A 13561-nucleotide genomic window follows, 5' to 3' on the forward strand; every position below is an offset into this window, starting at 1 on the left:
ACCCATACAAAATTTCAAATGGCGGTGTGGACCCCTTTGGAAATCTTAGACATAGTCTGCAGATACCGAGGGATCTGCGGACCAGAACTTGAAAACTACTGCTCTAGGGAATCATTAGCTTGGTCTCTTCATTTGGGCTGCATTTCCAGTGAATGGAAGTGAAATGAACCAACAACAACAACATTTCGTGCTTGCTGGCCCGGGGAGGGAAAGGGGATTGCAAGTTGGTCTATAGTTAAGACTAAAGCTAGCTCCTCTTTGTGGGCTAAATTCTGTTCCCACTAATGTCAACAGAAGTCATTCCATTGACATTCGCAGGAGCTGCATCAGATAATGAAGTGTGTGTGTGTGTGTGTGTGTGTGTGTGTGTGTGTGTGTGTGTGTGTGTGTATGTGTGTGTATGTGTGTGTGACCAAGACGTTGAATCTCCTGAAATTCTGCACACTGCATCCCATCATGGGACGTTTAGTAAATATCAAAGCAAGACTTTTAAAGTGACGGTGTTCTGAAAATGCACTTTTAGTTTATGCTTGGAAAAGTAGAGGTTGTTTATTCTGGCAGTGTGGCCCAGCAGACAGAGCAATGGAACTGACTAAAGAGACCTGGGTTCTATTCCTGCCTTGGCCACTGGCCTGCTGGATGACCTTAGGCAAGTCACTTCCTCTCCCATGTCTCAGTTTCCCCATCTGTAAAATGGGGATAATGATACTTTGTAAGTCACTATATAAGAGCTAGATATTATTAAATTATATCCCTAAAATGGTTGGCCAAGATACTCATTGGCCTTGCTGAGGCAAGGGACCTTTTTGTGGTTTTGGGAGGGCTGGGGCTGGGGTTGTTAAGTGCATACAGAGAAAAGTTTATGAACATAAACTGAATTCAGCTGGTAGACTGAGCCAGATGGGGCGGGGAGGGGGGTAGGTGACGGGCCAGGGCCTGGACTTCAGAGTAGGAGACTAAAGGGAAATGTGGAGAGGCACAAAATCTGGGAAAGGACATGATACAGAAGGCAGCGTGATCAAAACTTGCGATTTTATCGCAAGTCTCACAATAGCTGGTTCTTTTTTCTTAAAGCCCCAGCTCCCGGAGTCATGTGATTATGTGAGCATATCAACTTTCATTTAAAAATTAAATTTCTAGCCCTCATGGTTGTAGAGAAAAGCTTGAAAATGTGACTTGAGTGCACCCTAATGGCTCAGAAAACAAAAGGCAAAGAAAACAAACCATATATTTATTTTTATAAAATTAATAAAATTTCATGATATTTAAACCAATCTTATGATTTTTGAACATGTAGGGTTGGCAATATTGAGGGAGGGACATGAACCAGTGGAGGGAGCTGGAGAGTGGGGTGATAGTGCACACATGGAGTGGTGCCCTCTGGGCTCTGGGAAGGCAGGAGGAGAAGGAAGGGCACTGGTGACATGAAGGGGTGATTCAGGGCATGTGGGGACCTCTGGAGGACAAAAGGGAGTTAGCATGGAATAGGGCAGGGGAGAAAAGGCACAGAAGGTGGATGCAGGACCATGGAGGCATAGAGTGTGTGTGCGCACAGGGGACCTGGGCAGACAGAGGGGCCCAGCAAAAGGCCGAATGCTTAAAGTTCACTATTTGGATAGAAGCCTTCCCACTGCCCCCTCCATTCCTTCCCGCAGTTCATATCTCATGGTCACACATCCCTCCTATGCCCTTGCTAGTCTCTGCAGCAAGAGAGCCTTGATCTGGTGGGTCTCAAAAGCTCCTATGAGAGCAGGGCTCCCCTCCTGCACACACTTTCTAAACCCACAAAGGAGTTCAAACGTTGGTGCTCATTTAAAAATAGACAGGGAAATTCCTGCACAAAAAACTTAGCTAAAATTGAAAGCGGGTTTCAGTGGAATCCAGTTAACACCCAAAACACAGTGGTGTTATTAATTATTCACATTACGATAGAACCTAGAAGTTACAACTGAGATATAGGTCCTACTGCAAAGATGGTCCAATGGGTAGAGACAGCCTGGAATCTGAGGAGACTTGGTTCAATTCTCTGCTCTGCCCTAGATTTTCTGTGAGACCTTGGGCATGTCACTTAGTTTATCTGAACCTCAGTTCCCTATCTGTAAAATGGGGATAGTACCTCCCTATTCTGACAGTGTTGTGAGAAGCTCTACACTAAAGAGCGAGGCCCTCATTATTATGGTAACGGGGGGCATATAATTACCTTAGATAGTGCTAGGCACTGTACATATATATAGTAAGAAACAGTGCCTGTCCCAAAGAAGTCACAATGTAATTAGACAAGAAAGACAGCACAGAGAAATGAAGGGCCAGATTTTCAAGAGAGATCAGCACACTGGTTGCCCCCATGACTGGTCAAAGGTCTTACACAGTCTGTAGCAGAGCCAGGAACATCCCAGTCTCCTGAGACTCAGAACTGTGCCTTAACCACAAAGCCATCCACACTTCTTAAACATTGTCCAGAGGCTGCAGGTATTCATGCTGCCAACCTTAAATTAAATTAATGGAGATATCCCATCTCCTAGAACTGGAAGGGACCTTGAAAGGTCATCAAGTCCAGCCCACTGCCTTCACTAGCAGGACCAAGTATTGATTTTTGCCCCAGATCCCTAAGTGGCCCCCTCAAGGACTGAACTCACAACCCTGGGTTTAGCAGGCCAATGCTCAAACCACTGAGGCTCCCTTCAGTTTTCTTTACAATCAAATTTGGAGAAAAAGAGAAACTAGAATAAAAACAACTCAAGATAAACCAAAGAATTTGTTCATAAAAGCCCAGTGAAAAAGTAAATCACAAAGCCAGGAGCTCAAAGACTCCACCCACTGCTATGTGCTTGTTGCTTTTTCAACACCCTAAACCAGCAACAGACAGTGTGGTTGGGTGGGGTGTGGGAATAGGGAAAATAAACCAGGTGTGTTTTGTTTGGATATTTTAGTTTAAAAGGCCATATTGACTTTAGAAATCAGCACAGGCCAAAAGAGGCCAAAGTCAACAGCAACCCATCACTGTCAAGAAATCCCATGGAGGGGGAAGGGGGGGAAAAAGGCAAGTCATTGAGGCTGTCTCATTAAGTCATTGTTATTGGTTCCGTCCCTCACTTAGTCAAATACAGTCTCCCTGTTAACGGGAGCTGCTAGACTCTTGTCAGCACTTGTGTTTGGGGTTTGTAAATGCAAAATGAATGCACGCATATACACACACGCAAAAATGTGTGCACATCATTTACAGACATTATTGCAAGGATTGCAACAGTTACAAGAAACGTGCACACAGCTGAGTGAAATTCTCCCCAAAGCAGAGGGCCAACATAAGGCCAAGGCAGCAATTAAATCCACCCAGTTGGGAAAAACAGCTGACTCACAATTCCCAGATTTCCATAGGACATGTGGGATTTACTCATGACATTTTGCAGGTGAAAGCTTCAAGAGCACTATGGAAAATGTACCTCACATTAGCAAGTTTGTTTCATTTTTAGCTATCTGCATTAAAAGTGAGCCACATGAAATCGGGGCATCATCGTGCTAGATACTGTATATGCACTAGTTAGAGACAGTCTCTTCCCCAAAGAGTTTACAGTCTAAATAGACAAGACAAAGGATGGGAGAAAGGAAGGATCATTATCTCCTTTCTACAGATGGGAAGGGAAGACTCAGAAATTAAGTGACTTGCCCAAGATCACACAGTGAATTGGTGGCAGAGTCAGGAATTGACTCCAGATTTTTCCAGACCAGTGCCTTGACCACAAATTCATCCTTCCTCTAGTCAAGGTGTTGCAGATAAGGAATTTTAGAGGAAGTTTACGTTGACAGTTCTTTCAAGTGCACAAAAGGAACTAGTGTCTACCTCAGTGATATCCTTGAAACTAGTAAGAGTGGGACATATTCACTCCTGGTGTAAGTCCACCTGTCCTAAGGAATTACAGTACCTCCAAGGATGTATTTGGCTCACTGGTTTTAATTCACTAATTTCTAATTAAATAACTGATTAACAATCATAATGCCGGGAAAGAGATTAAAGGTCTTCATGCTCTTATTTTCTTTTAGAGTCTAAAAGCTCTCTCTGCATCTATGGTTCAGCATATTCAGATTCCCTGTCTGATCATGATTCAATCTATAAAAATATACAGGGCTAACAAAGAAAAGCTATTACCATCCTATTAAACAAGGGTGTATTTGATGTAAAGCTTCGTTTGGGAGTGTTCACTAATAAACAGGTTTGCATTCAGAGTTTTCTGGAATCCCTGCTGACATTTCATAGCAGACACATCAATCAGAAGAGATGAAAATCAGTACCAGACAAACTAGATAAGTGCTCTGCCCAGCTGTGGAAAAACATGGTGCAAAATCTGGGAGAGGGGGACCAGTTCTAGAAACCTAGCAGAGCATGCATGAACACTTTTTTTGCCCTGATTCCTAGCTGGCTGCCAGATGGGCATTCCAAACTGCAGCTACCACAAGGTTCCTCAGGACTAGGGGGCAGCAGCAGAAACAATTTTGTTATTAACAACAACTACAGTCCCTGGAACTGGCAGAGATGGGGAGAAGGAAAAGTTGGAGCCCATAGAGGGTCTTAGATGATTAACCCACTTTCTTTGAAGTGGATCTGGCTAAGACACCAATCAATACAATATTCTCTATACATGCCTTCCACGCTCTCAAGTAGCATCCTTAGGTTCTAAGGCAGTGGTCCCCAAACTGTGGGGCCCCTAGAGGGGCTGCGGGGGAATGTTCAGGGGAGCACAGTAGGGCCCTGGTCAGCCCCTATTGGGGGTGGGAAGGGAGCACCACCCAGCCCTGCTCTGCCCCCAGCCCCAGCCGTGGCTCCTGGCCCCGGCTCCTGGCCGCAGCTCTAGCCCTGACCACAGCCTTGTTCCTAACTGCAGCCCCTACCCTGGTCCCAGCCTGGGCCCCCAACCATGGCTCCCAGGGGGGCGCGGACTGGGTAAAGGGGGACACGACTAAAAGTTTGGGGACCACTGTTCTAAGGAGTAGTATACAGAGGGACTCATAACCAGCCTCTCTTCTTTTCCCCTTCCAACAGGAATCCTGTCTCCTCCCTTGCTCTCAACTCCCTGCCATAAGCCATCACACACATTACTTTCTTTCCAACCACAAGCCACATGACTTCCCAACTACCTCCCTCCACCTATTACCAGCCTCATCTCTCCATTGGCTCCATGCCACATGTTCCTAGCTCCTTCCTGGACTGCTCTCCTGATGTGACCTGCCTTTCCCAGGCTGTATCATGATCCTGCAGCACATACATGCATACAAAAATAAGATTTACATATAGGTACTAGGGCTGTCAATTAATCGCAGTTAATGCATGCGATTAACTAAAAAAATTAATCGTGATAAAAAATTAATCGTGATTAATCGCAGTTTTAATCGCACCGTTAAACAAGAGACTAGCAATTGAAATTAAATATTTTGGATGTTTTTCTAGATTTTCATATATATCTTGTATTGTGTTGTAATTGAAATCAAAGTGTATATTTTAATTATAAATATTTGTATTGTAAAAATGATAAACAGAAGAAATAGTATTTTTCAATTCATTTCATACAAATCCTGTAGTGCAATCTTTGTCCTGAAAGTGCAACTTACAAATGTACATTTTTTTTGTTACATAACTGCACTCAAAAACAAAACATTAAACTTCAGGCTACAAGTCCACTCAGTCCTACTTCTTGTTCAGCCAATCGCTAAGACAAACAAGTTTGTTTACATTTACAGGAGATAACGTTGCCCGCTTATTTACATCACCAGAAAGTGAGAACAGGCATTTGCATGGCACTTTTGTAGCTGGCATTGCAAGGTATTTATGTGCCAGATATGTTAAACATTCGTATGACCCTTCATGCTTCGGCTACCATTCCAGAGGACATGCTTCCATGCTGATGACTCTCATTTAAAAAAAAAAAAAAAAAAAAAAGATGTGTTAATTAAATTTGTGACTGAATGCCTTGGGGGAAAATTGTATGTCCCCTGCTCTGTTTTACCCGCATTCTGCCACATATTTCATGTTATAGCAGTCTCGGATGATGACCCAGCACATATTGTTCATTTTAAGAACACTTTCACTGCAGATTTCACAAAACTCAAAGAAGGTACCAATGTGCGATTTCTAAAGATAGCTACAGCACTCGACACAAGATTTAAGAATCTGAAGTGCCTTCCAAAATCTGAGAGGGATTAATTAGGGAGCATGCTTTCAGATGTCTTAAAAGAGCAACATTCCGATGCAGGAACTATAGAACCTGAACTACCAAAAAAGAAAATCAAACTGCTGCTGGTGACATCTGACTCAAACGATGAAAATGAACATGCGTTGATCCACACTGCTTTGGATAGTTTTCAAGCAGAACCCATCATCATCAACATGGACACATGTCCCTTGGAATAGTGGCTGAAGCGTGAAGGGTCATAACTATTTAGTGCATCTGGCACTTAAATATCTTGTGACGCCGGCTACAACAGTGCCATGAGAATGTCTGTTCTCACTTTCAGGTGACATTGTAAACAAGAATTGGGCAGCATTATCTCCTGAAAATGTAAACAAACTTGTTTGTCTGAGCGATTGGCTGAACAAGAAGTAGGACTGAGTGGACTTGCAAGCTTTAAAATTTTAGATTGTTTAATTTTTGAATGCAGTATTTTTGTACATAATTCTATATTTATAAGTTCAACTTTCATGATAAAGAGATTGCATTACACTACTTGTATTAGGTGAATTGAAAAATACTATTTCTTATGTCTTTTTACAGTGCAAACACTTGTAATAAAAAATAAATATAAAGTGAGCACTGTACACTTTGTATTCTGTTGTAATTGAAATCAATATATTTGAAAACATAGAAAACAACAAAAAATATTTAAATAAATGGTATTCTATTATTGTTTAACAGTGCGATTAATTTTTTTAATCGCTTGACAGCCCTAATAGGTACGTGCATGCTGCATAGTTGGGATCTGGAGCTGAACTTCCCCATACCCAACAGCATTTGGATCAGGCCTAATCTCTATATTTACAGTACCAGGAAATCGACAGTGAGATGGGAGTGTGGTCTAGTGGATGAAGCACTGTTCTCCATGTCTCCCTGTATGTACATAACGTCCTCCCTGAACTGATCCATAGGGCCAAGTTCCTTCTCCTCCATATTTCTCAATGCTCACCTCTGCTGAGATACCTGCAAGAAACTAGAGGTGAAAAGCAAGCAGCTGCGGTGCAACTGGAATAGGCTGATACACTATAAAATTCTGTATTTGTTATTGCATATTTCTCCCCAACTGTTTACATGTTGCTCATCTTCTTAGATTGTCAGCCCCAGGATACAGGGATAAATTTGGAGGCTGCTTAGTACAATGGGCCTCCTCTGAGTTGCTGGATTACTAGGAATTTTTAATAAAATTCAGCAATATCTAAGAAAAACAATATTTTGCAATTATATGATGCGTCTCATCCCAAGATCTCAAAGCACTTTACTTGCGTTATTTAAGCCTCAGTACACCCTTATAAAGTAGAGATGTATTTCCATTCTACAGATGGAAAAATGGAGACGCAGAGACTTTTCCATCTCTTGTCTTTAAATGAAGATTGGATGTCTTTCCAGAAGATATGGTTTAATCAAACTCAAGTTACTGGGCTCAATACAGGAGTCACAAGAGGAAATTACTTGTTTGGTGTTATACAGGAGGTAAACCTTGATAATATAATGGTCATTTCTGACCTTAAAATCTATAAATCTAGGTGACTTGTATAAAAATCACACAGTGAGCCAGTTGTGAACTGATCTCCTGAAGAACTCAGGAGTCTTGACTTCCAGTCCTTTGCCCCAACTACTAGATAATATATCTATCTTTGTACATATTGTAATGAATTGGCATGTATGTGTGTGCATGCACACACGTGTGTCTACAAATGCAACCCCCTCCTCCCCCACTATCTTCTGCTGGATGGAATCAGAACTGCTCAACTTTGTATTGTAGCCTCTATATTGCTGTCAGCTAAAGGAGATTCTCCTCTAACTCAACTAGTAGGGGCCTCTGCTTTTGAAACAGGTGGTTCTGGGTCTAGTCCTGAGGAAGTTCTGAATGGCCCTGTTGTGTGTAATGTAGTGACAATGCTATAAAACCAAGATCTGGTACGATATACATATTTTCATTCTGAAAATACCATATTTAAAGAAACAAATCAAAGAACAAGGAGGCATTAATTCTCTGGCATAATCCATCAAGCTCAACTTGTTCTGCAGTAATGAATCTTACAGTAGCACTTGGAATTCCAAACTACAGCCATCTGAGGATTAAAAAACAAACAGAGAAACCAAATTCTTTCAGGTTTCTAGGAACATATCTTATACAGACGCTGCTATAGGTGTACATATGAAAGAGAGACAGACACAGAGTGTATAAGTAAAATGAAAGGGTTATTTGTTTTTTATATAACAGCCCTAAATAATTTATTCTTCAACATTTACCATCTTGTACCACTCCTCTTGAAAGTTTAATGATCACGGGAGGAAAAATACAGAACATTTTCACTCACTTCCAGTGAAAGCTCCTTTATTTCACTTGCATTAAAGACATCACTAGCAATTTGTTAAGAGGGGTAAGTTTTGAAGTGTCGTTAAAGATATTGCTGTAACTTTCTTTACAAGTGTACCAGCAATTTCTCTCTTCCTGATACTAGATACTTTAAAAAAATGTAAGTAGCTCCCAATAGGTATTTGCCCTGACTTCAAAGAAGACAACAACTATTTTTGCTCCAAGTTTTCACTTCCCTATAAACTCTTCATAATGTTTGCTCACAATGCTCCTTAGATTTAAAGGAAAACTCCAATGTAATTTCAAAGATGCTCTATTCATAACAGGCCTGATCCTGCAGCAACCAGTCCTGATGAAGTCAGCCAATGAGCCTGATTTTAATCTCTGTCATGGTTTCACAGTCATAACTTCACTGAACTCAATGGAATTACTTAATGTACACATCATTGTAAGAAAAATCAAACCAGGTCCAATGGGAGTTCTTGCATGAGTAAATAATGCAGGTTCAAGCACCACAACTAGAGTATCTAGACACAAAGAAGAGTAAAATCAGAATGAAAATATGAGACCTGATCTGCAGCAGGTATAAATCAATGTAACTCACTGACTTCAATGGAGTTACAGTGATTTACACCAACAGGAGATCTAGTTCATTGGATAAAATTCTGCTCTCAGGTACCCTAGTGCAACCTCACAGATGGCAAAAATTTAGGTTCAGGCAATAAAAATGTTTTGTTGTATCTAATGGGAACAAAAGCGTTTCCATGAGACTTAAAAAACAAAAAAAAAAGCCCAACTCAACAAATGTGGGTATTTGTTTAAATATCCCCCTTGCATTACTTAAAACACCAACACCTTTCACTAGTCCCTGAGAACCAGGAAATGAAATTGACTGGCTTAGTTTAACTGTCCAAGCCAGTGAAGTGCAAAAAATAAATTAACAGCAGCAGAGATGAAAAGTAAATCAAATTTTTTGTTTCAGCATCTGCAGGTGTGAGGGGGCACTGAATAATACACATGCTGTGCTGGAGGTAGAGGAATTGTGCAGAAAGCTTCCATAGGTGTACAACCAAATTTTAAAATGAATTCACTTGGCCTGTATCCCTTTTGTTTTCACTTTCTGAGAACGTTCTAGCAAACATGTTTATTGACAAGAACATTTGCAGAAACAGAGTATCTACCTAGTTATTTACACTGTGCATAGCATCATGAGAGTTGCAAATCTAACCAAGTTAATTGGAGCACCTTGTAATCTAATCTAGTTGAAACACTGAACAGAGTACTGCTAAAATAGCTGCAGAAAGCTAATTTCAAAGTACAGAAAACCAAACTAAAAGGACCATTGGTCTGATCCGGTCTGGCAATTCCTATATTTCTGAATTAATTTGTAATTGCAAATATTCCAGTGGGAAACCTGAGTCTCTCAGCTAAGCTCAACCGATCACATGACAGAAACAGACCAAATGACCTATCATTATAATCAAAACAGCTGGAATTTTGATTATTTGCTACCAGATCTGCTCATGAACAAGAACTATTCAGAGGAATTATTCGGCAAATAATTTTGAAAAATGAACACATTAGGGGAAATCATGATTAACAGGCAATTCCCAAGCAGAAAAGGAGGGGGAAGTTCTTCAAATAGCTCCCATAGATACAAATTATTCACCCAGCTCTATGGAGTGAATGCCATTCTAATGCCAGATTTTTCAAAAGAGTTTAGAACTCCCAATAGAAGTAATTTTTTCAAAAGAATTTAACATCCACAGGTGCCAAACAGGGGACAGATTTTCTATAGAGCCCAGACACATTAGGCAGAAAGCACTTTCAAAAATGTGATCAGAATGGTCACATGGGGAACTGCTAGGCTGACCAGATACCAAGTGTGAAAAATCAGGATGAGGAGTGGGGGGCAATAGGAGCCTATATAAGAAAAAGCCCCAAATATTGGGATTGTCCCTATAAAATCGGGACATCTGGTCACCCTAGGAGCTGCTGGATGGCTGAGTACTTCTGAAAATCTGAACCTTACTTGGATGTCTAAATGGAAGCTGAGCTCATCTAGTCCAATAATAGGTGCGGAGTTCTTGAAAATCTGGCCCCTGAGGACTTTCAATATCCTGCCCCTAAGAATGCATTCTGTTCTTTCAAATACTATTAAAAAAATCCCAAAGCACAGTTGGTCATGCTTAGCAGAGGAATACACAGTATACTGACATAACATGGCAATGAGATGTGAACTTCTCACCTCTTCTCTCCTGATCAGAATCACCTGCACAACAAAAAAAAGAACAAAACAAGAATACCTTAGCCACAGAGAAATACAAATTGTAAGAAGCAGCAGGGGGAGGGTAGAAATTGAGACAGAACAATATTGTGACAATTAACCCTTGTGATTTTAGTGCCAGCCTCACAATATTTGGTTCTTCTTTTCATGCCCTATCTGCTGGAGTGCTGTGATTACATGACAACCTCAGCTTTCATTTCAAGAAAAAGAGTACATTTCTAGCTATTCTGGTTGTGGAGAAAAATTTGAAAACATGATTTGAGTGAGCCCTAATGTCTCAAAAAAACAAATAAAATAACTGCAACTTTTTTTTTTCTCCAAATCTCATTACATTTGAACTGATCTTATGTTTTTGAGATCTGACTCATGATTTTTGAGCACTTGGGGGTTGGTATTGCTAGAAACATACCACTCACCAGGTCCAGGAAGGATGGGCAGATAAAGGTTTCAATGGCTATTGAAATGGACTATAAAAAATAACCTGAGAAGAACTCAAGATTATTTTGTATAAAAATATAATAGCAGTGGCAAATAGAACAGGAGTAAAACTAGCACACAAGACTGAGGAAATTCTTAAGGCAAAGAAATCACTTGTTTGTAAACAGTGGAAGTATGACAAATACCATTTTCAAATGGAATTCAAACTTTTTATTACATTCTAATGAATGCTGGCTTGTAGCACTGAGAATCCTGTTCACTTTTATTGCCACTTAACCTCACACTGGGGTCTCAGCTTCTCAGCACATAATGATCCTATGGCCCCTTTAAGAGGGAGTCCTGTACTTGTCCCATTAACTTTGCCTAGTGGAAGATGAAGCAAAAAGTGCTGCCAGACAGGAAGATGAATCCAGAGATTACTGTCAGGCTGAGCAGACTCTGAAATGGGGGCTGCTGCTATGTAAAATTTGAGGTTGGTTTGAACCACCCAAGGCTCAGTGAGAAAGACAAGAAGGGACAAGAATGTGACTGCACATAGCTTCGCAGAGCATAATTCTACACCAGTGCAGCAAAGAACAGTGGCCATGTGCATGCATGCTTCTAAAGACTATGGGTCAGATCCTCAGCTGGTGTAAATCAGAATAGTACCATTGCCTTTAATGGGGCGATGCCAATTTTTATCAGCTGAGGATCTGATCCAATAAAAAAGCTGGGTCCAAGAATTCTAGGAATGGTTACCCTTCAAAACACACACTTGTAAGACAAAGCACTGTAGGGAACAGCTATGGACTGGCAGAGGGTGGACCAGATGTGACCTAATAGGTCTTTCTCGGCCTCTAACTTCTGTGATCCTTGTTTGTGTTTGTCTTACTTGTAGTATCTCCCGCTAAGTCAGCAGCAGTGTAAAACAATTGTCTTCCTTAAAACAGTGTGACATGCACATGGTATATGGGCTGGAGGAGGCGGGGAGGAGAAAAGGAGGCGAGGGGATGAACAGGTACTGCTTCCAAAACATAAAAGAACCAAATAATTCATGGAACACAAAGTGAGATTTAAAGTGCATTTCTCCCAGAGTTTCCAGCTTTTACAAAGCCAGCTTCTTTTGAACATTCATGGTAGGGAAAAAACCCACCCACATCTCCTTCCATGGACCCACTTCCCTCCTGGGAACGGCAAGGCAGAGACATGGTACAAGTGACGAAGCTTGAGTCAGAAAAGGTAGAACCAACCATGTAGAAACAAGGCTCACACTTTCCCATTCGAATCCATTTATAAATAAGTTTACAAAGGGTTGATAAACTACTAGATGTTTTAATAAACTGTTAATTGATTGTTATTGAGTCCCATCAGGTTGCTTATAACCATGGCTTATGAACTTCTATAAACACTTTTTAGTGTGGTGCTTATAACAATTGATAGCATATCTACTTGTGTCTGTAACATGCATATAACATTTATCAGTCATTTATTAACCCTTTATAAAATATATATTAATGGTATCTTAATACGAAGAATGATCTAACCAAGGGTTCAGTTAAAACCGGTCAGGCCCTAGGTTAGAGAAAGAGTGTCTAATGGTAAGCGCTTACCTGGGCCTTTTGATGGCTCACCTAGAGAAAGCAAAACAAACCATAATGATTGTCAGTGACTGAACCCTTACTTCTTTCACCAGACTTTGTTATTCCAATCCCCAGCACTTCTATAGTCCCTTCCATCTGTGGCTCACAAAGTGCTTGAAACCCTCCTGTGTGTCAGAGTGGTCTTCCCCATTTTATATTATCATAGATTTTAATATCAGAAAGGACCACTATGACCATCTAGTCAGACCCACAGCATAACACAACAGAGAATCTCCCCCAAAAGGAAGTATTCTCCTCATTATACAGATGGGAAACTGAAGCACAGATTGATGAAATGACTGTCCCTAGATTAAACAGCAGGTCAGTGGCAGAGCTAGGGAAAGAATTCAGGTCTCTTGCCCCCCAGGCCAGTGCCTTAGCCACCGAACCATAGTCTCTCAGTTTACACAAAACCTGCAGCACAGAAATCAAGGGCCACATTTGTAAAAGTGGCCTTTACTGTATGCTCTCTGGAGCAGGGACTGCCACTCTTATTTGCTTATTCAGTGCCTACTGCTAGGGGGCACTGATCCCTTTCCTGGGCAATTCCTTCTTGGATCCCATTCAGAACTGTGACCTAGATCATCAGCTCTTTGGGGCAGGGACTGTGTTTTTCATATGAGTAGTCCCTGGCTCCCTGACTGGGGTCCTTAGGTGTTATCAAAATACAAGTACG

At 41.1% G+C, this 13561-nt stretch overlaps 1 protein-coding gene across 2 annotated transcripts in view; it reads right to left on the reverse strand.

Annotated features, from left to right (window-relative positions):
* PTPRA (protein tyrosine phosphatase receptor type A) overlaps positions 1 to 13561 on the reverse strand; it is a 245300-nt gene that overhangs the window by 53481 nt on the left and 178258 nt on the right. The window contains exons 6-7 of one of the 2 annotated variants that reach the window (XM_054028788.1): positions 12856 to 12876; positions 10790 to 10813 (exon numbers count right to left, since the gene is read on the reverse strand). In XM_054028788.1, the coding sequence (XP_053884763.1) occupies positions 10790 to 10813; positions 12856 to 12876 (45 nt within the window). Of the gene's footprint in view, positions 1 to 7031; positions 7050 to 10789; positions 10814 to 12855; positions 12877 to 13561 lie in introns of those variants that run through there. The other variant, XM_054028789.1, reaches the window with a different exon arrangement.

Source organism: Malaclemys terrapin, chromosome 5 (genome assembly GCF_027887155.1).
Source record: "Malaclemys terrapin pileata isolate rMalTer1 chromosome 5, rMalTer1.hap1, whole genome shotgun sequence".
Classification (NCBI taxonomy): domain Eukaryota; kingdom Metazoa; phylum Chordata; order Testudines; family Emydidae; genus Malaclemys; species Malaclemys terrapin.